The sequence below is a fragment of the Vigna unguiculata genome, chromosome 10, assembly GCF_004118075.2.
Source record: "Vigna unguiculata cultivar IT97K-499-35 chromosome 10, ASM411807v1, whole genome shotgun sequence".
NCBI classification, from domain to species: domain Eukaryota; kingdom Viridiplantae; phylum Streptophyta; class Magnoliopsida; order Fabales; family Fabaceae; genus Vigna; species Vigna unguiculata.
The window spans coordinates 11,634,696-11,640,229 of NC_040288.1; the positions used below are offsets into that span (position 1 = coordinate 11,634,696).

The 5,534-nt window shown below is 35.2% G+C and overlaps 1 protein-coding gene across 1 annotated transcript; it reads left to right on the forward strand.

Annotated features, from left to right (window-relative positions):
- The first annotated feature begins 202 nt into the window (after window positions 1–202).
- On the forward strand, window positions 203–1,445 carry LOC114165242. Its single transcript, XM_028049900.1, has 4 exons — window positions 203–346; window positions 440–683; window positions 805–999; window positions 1,087–1,445. The coding sequence occupies exons 1-4, from the start codon at window positions 203–205 to the stop codon at window positions 1,443–1,445; spliced, it is 942 nt and encodes a 313-aa protein (XP_027905701.1).
- The last annotated feature ends 4,089 nt before the right edge of the window (window positions 1,446–5,534 follow it).

Consider the following 5,534-nt stretch of genomic DNA (forward strand, 5'->3'; position numbering starts at 1 on the left):
ATCTTATTATGTTAAACTTGAATGTTTTTGTTTTCCCTCTTTACTGTACAAGACTAACAGACTCTGTCACACTATTATTATAAGTGTTTGTGATTTGTGTATTTGATCGTGATTCTCATTGTACCTGGTTCTTGATTTGATTGGGTAGTTAGTTCTTGTGTGAATCGAATACTGTTGAACGCATTCAAAGGTGTGGTTCTCGATGACTTGTGCGAGGGGTAATGTTCCTGAGCCTCTGATTGCCTTCATTGTGGATCGCTATCTCTGTCGCAACCAATTCTCCCAAACGCGAGCGACCTTTCGCAATGAAGCTTCGACACTCTTTGCCGATTCACCAGTAAACGAGGTTAGTCTTGCTACTCTTACAATCCTTTTAAAATTTTCACAAATGAGTTGGCGTTCTTAATTTCTTCACTTTTCTCGTTTCTTGGTGTCAAAGAATTTGTTGAGTTTGGAGGGGATTGTGGATCAGTATATATTTATGAAGAAACAGAACATACTGCTGGATAAAGAAAATGTCATGCTGATGCAAGAGAAACATAGAATCGAAATGTTGTTGCAAGACTTGCAGAATGCTTTGGATAGTTTCAATGCAAGATCATCACCCTTGTCCAATGCCCCAACCATGATACAAAATTCTGCAGTTGTTCCTCCAATGCAATATTCTAATAGAAATATTCCAGGTAGAGGCTTTTTTTAGTTGTTAATGAATTAAAATATGTTTATTGTCGTTTTTTTTCTTCATTTTATTTGAGTTCTTTCATCTTTAACTTATGGATTTTTGTTTTCTCCCTTTTTTGTTAGTTGTCTCTACAAGCACGGTTTTTCCTATGCAAAATACCATGTCATTGACACCTGAACCCATGGAGAATGTAAGCTTGTCATCACCTATGATTAGAGTGCCTGACAAAAAGAGAAAAGATACTCCAACAGTAGATGGGTGTACAGTTGCAAAGAAACCACGTGGTAGACCACCTGGTAGTAAAAATCAAGTCCAAGGTATATAAATTGTTTATTCTTCTGTAAAAGGTATACACTATGTTTTCATATGTCATCAATGGTATTTTACTTTATACTTATTTCTAGGTATAAACACATTGGTACCAACTCCAAGTAATAAAGTAGATTTTGGATCTTCTTCTGCAACAACTCAGTCATTGGTAGGGAATGATGCTCTCAGGGGATCACCAATTTCAACTAATTCAGTTTCCAAAACACTCTGCATAATCCATTCTAACCAATGTGATACACAAGTGTCCCTACCTTCTGATGTATCCCAGCCCATTGAGATTTCTCCTGCTGCAGCATGTAATGGGAAGGTCATTGCCTCTGAGTCTGACAAGGACAAGGATAGAGACATTTGGGAGCACCTGGATTTTTCAAACATAGGATTGGACGAGTGGTTCAAAATTGATTTTTCAACTTTGAAGTACAATAGTCATTAGTTAAAATATCAAGAGATATAGAAATCCTGAATCCAAATGTTTGACCAACCAGCTTAGGTGTAATGCTTAAAGGTATGTTTTAATTTGAAATTTTTTTGTAATTTAGTGTTTTCATAAAACAAGCTCTTAACATGGGAGTTACAGTTTCCAGTAGGAATAAGTCACTGAAAACAATTCATTTGAAATGTTGTAGTGAATGTATATCTTAATAAATAAAGTTTCCATATTCGATGGTCTTAAGCATTTAATTGTGTGCTGTTTTCTTTCATGCATAGAATTAGAGTTGACTTACTAAGTTACTGTGATGGATTGAATCTTACTAAGTTTCATTGTTATATTGGTATTTAAGATGAAAGACACATTCACTTGCTTTCTGTTCAAGTTACTATTCTTTGGTTCATTAGTTTGGTGTAATACCTCGAACTAATAATACCACGCGAGTCATGCAGTGTATTTATGTTTTTCTTGTGTCACACTAAATCACTGCAAAATTTTTTAAATGAGCAAATTATTTGTGCATTGTTGCGATAATATAACAAAGGTGCATAAAACTAAAGCAGTAGAAGGTCAGTAATGAGAAAGAAAGAATAAAATTTGAAACACAAACTGTTAGAATTTTTCATCCAAATATTACATTATGCTTACTTTAAACCCTAACGGCGCACAAAATGTTTTCACCCAAATAATACATTTTTTTTTCAAAGTCACGATTCAGCTCTCTGCAAAACTCAATTTTAACCTTCAATGTGGTGTCATCCCTTGGGAAATCAGCTGTTCTGAACTGGGTTTTCCAATTTTTTATCTTGATTTTTCAAATATAAGGAAGAGGAAAAAAAAATTAGAAAGAAATAACATGAAGTAGTTGGTCTGACTATGAATTTATAATGGATGTAGTTCTTTCCAAATTATTTCTCTGATGGAGGAAACTTTCTCTATTTAGATAACAATATACCACATATTCTTTCAATTCTTTATTAGATCTTTTAGGTTCCAAGTTATTGGATGCAGAGGCTAGGAAATTGACAAGTTTGTAAGGTTTAAGAATAGTTCTGTTATATGTGGTTTTCATTTTATTTGTTTGCCTTTTTAGAATGTCTTGGTAAATATATTTATTTAAGACATTATGAATGACTTAGTGTCATGTGTATTTGATAGGAACTTGAGACATTATGGGGTGCTTAAGTGAGTATGAGATGTTTCTTCGATTGCTCAGGTGTGTAATTGGGATTTCCATGTTGTTCAATTATCCTGAACAGGTTTACAGGCAGTAGTAACATCATTTGAGTATGTTTCAGGCCTAGCAATGCAGCTCCCTATTTAAGTTTGGCTATAAAAGTTATGTCCAAACTTGTTAGATGTTTGAAGAATACAATTACTGATCAACTTCAGTTTGCCAATAAAGCTCATTTTCACATCAGCAACAGGAAGGATGAATCTTTAAGGTTTGGCAACAGTGATAGAGTCCCTTACAGCCAAAGGCCAGGGTTTCTTGAGCACCAACCTGTTCGGTGGCCTTAAAAAGGAGTGCGCTAGCATGCTGTGACTGTTCTCAGAGCATGGTTGTTTGGGGACTTTTTGCATCCGTAAGACAACTTGTTAAGAGGCTAAGCTAATGTTGATGTGAAAACCAACAGTTGATTTTGCATAAACATGCATCGCAACAACTAATGATTTTCTCATCAACAACTTACATTACTTCTTTACCCTTTAAGTGAAGTCAAATCTGAATGTGCAGGTATCATGATCTTTTTTCTCCCCAGCAAAAACTAAGCATTATGCATCTATACAAATGTAGTTATTCTTTTTCTTTTCCGGTCAGGTATCCTACTGATACAAACAAGATAATGTTGGGTAAACAAACTGGTGTATCTTGTAGCCACGTAAAGCTGCACTTCCACGTGACCTGATATAAAGTGAGGTCGACAATCAAGTTCTTCAAGTTCTTTGTTCTACTGCTGCTGCCTGCTTGAAGTTTTCTGCTTTTAGATTCTGTCTTCCTTTATGCACATTTACATTCAATTCTTGAAACAATGTTCTTCCACTTCTTCATCACAATACAATTTCCTAGTTATGCACTTATGATTTCTACTTTTGTAACCTACTAAACTTAGTTATAGATTCATGCTGAGTCTTGGTAAATACAAAGTGACCACCTATACACCAAGGAATCAGATATGATCCTTGGCATTCAAAAGTAGAAGCATATGAACATCATTGGAAAGTGTTTCCTGGTGTTGATACTTTTACTTGCTTTGCTTTACATGCTTTCTTACAATTTCCAGTTCTGAACATGAAATACATTCCAGCACTTGAGTTTAATGGTTTGATCTTACATCTTTATCATTTGAAACTTACTCCAAACATTTAATTCCAGTTCTGCCGTAGATTGCTATGTTTTGACAGTTATTCTAGTTAGCAACAGTAGTTCTAGCTTAGGTTTTGTATTTTGGATTCTGATGCTTAATTCTAGTTTTAATTTTTGTTTTGCCTTTGTTTCTACATTAGAATCATGCTCGTGAACTCAATTCTAGGTTTAGACTTTCATTTCAAGTCTTACTAGTTAGATTTGTTAATTCTGCTATTCTAGGGTTAATGCTTGGTTAGAATTAGGAATTCTAATTCTGTCAATTCTCTTGTTAAATTCTTCATTCCATTATGAATATTTTAAAGTTTTTTGAATTTGTATTTTCTCAATTTTACTCAGTTGTGCATATTAGAATAGATATTATACGTTGTCTGAAAATACTGTCACCTTAACTAGTCTAAATCTGCCAGATTGGGTTTAAACTGTGTTCTGTGATTTTCGTGTTTTTAACCAGTTCTAAATATATATTGTGAATATTTAGAGTGTATAAAACGTCTCATTCATTAAAATTGTATAAAACGTCTCATTCATTTTGTCAAACAGTTTTGGGTTTTAGTGCACTTTTGATAATTTTGCACAGTTTAACCGTTCTACACATTTCTAATGCTTTTTTATTGGTATTCAATTAGTTCCTGTGCATCTGCATTGTATATAATCCATTCTTGCATATCAAACCAAAATTACAACTTGTGCTGAAAAGCTGTCAAACCTGACTTTGCTGTCAACTCCGGTTTTAACAGTGAATCTGTTAATTGTGCTTTTTTAGTGTTTCAACATTGTATATAGCTTTGTTTTGCATAGCAGATCACATAACTATGGTGTTGTGACACTGATATAAAGTGATCTGCTGGTCTTTATATTGAATTCACTTGTATGCAGGTTGTAAAATTATTGTGTAAAGTGTAACACCTCATTTAATTAATAAGCTAATTAAAAGAAATGTCAAACAGTATAATATGAGAAGCAAGATTAGTGGAGTATAACATCACTGCTACAAATATCCAAAGTACTTAAAGGACGATAATTGAGACACACCACGATGCCGGTACAAGACAGGGTAAAAGTCTAAAGTATCCAAATACAGTGCTAAATAATGTAATATATGGACCACAGCTCTAACAAAAGACATAATGAGCAGAGCCCAACTCCAGATGACTAAGCAGCGGAACCTCCATCACCCTGTTGGCCACGAGGATTCCTCGCCTTTGCTCACATCAATAAATTGATGGTCATCGCAAAAGGAGATAACCACACAAGCAAGACATACAACAAACAAAAGGGTAAGCTAGAGCAGAAAACGATTTACCATACAGTTACATACAATTTTATAGTTCAAGATGCATGTATCAACCCATCATGTTATGACGTGCAACCAATACACTAAGACTCAGACACGACTCATCCGGATACATATAATTAGTCGGATTCAGCGGATGCTTGCACATGTGGTGGACTTCCCTGCTCTACCGAGCTGCTCTCTCCCGAGCTAAGTGTTACAATGTCTCAATCCTAACACACAAGGTTAGCTTTTAATGGGTTTCAGGCCTCCTGCTACTCTCACCATAAGAGTCAGTCCGCTCTATGCGAGACTAACTGACTCCTTAGAGCGTCAGGATGCAACCTTACCTTGAATCCTTACTAAATTATATAGATGGGGCACCACCATGAACTCCCACTAACAAGGGTCATGGAATTACGTCCCGACCAACTGAGGCACCACCATG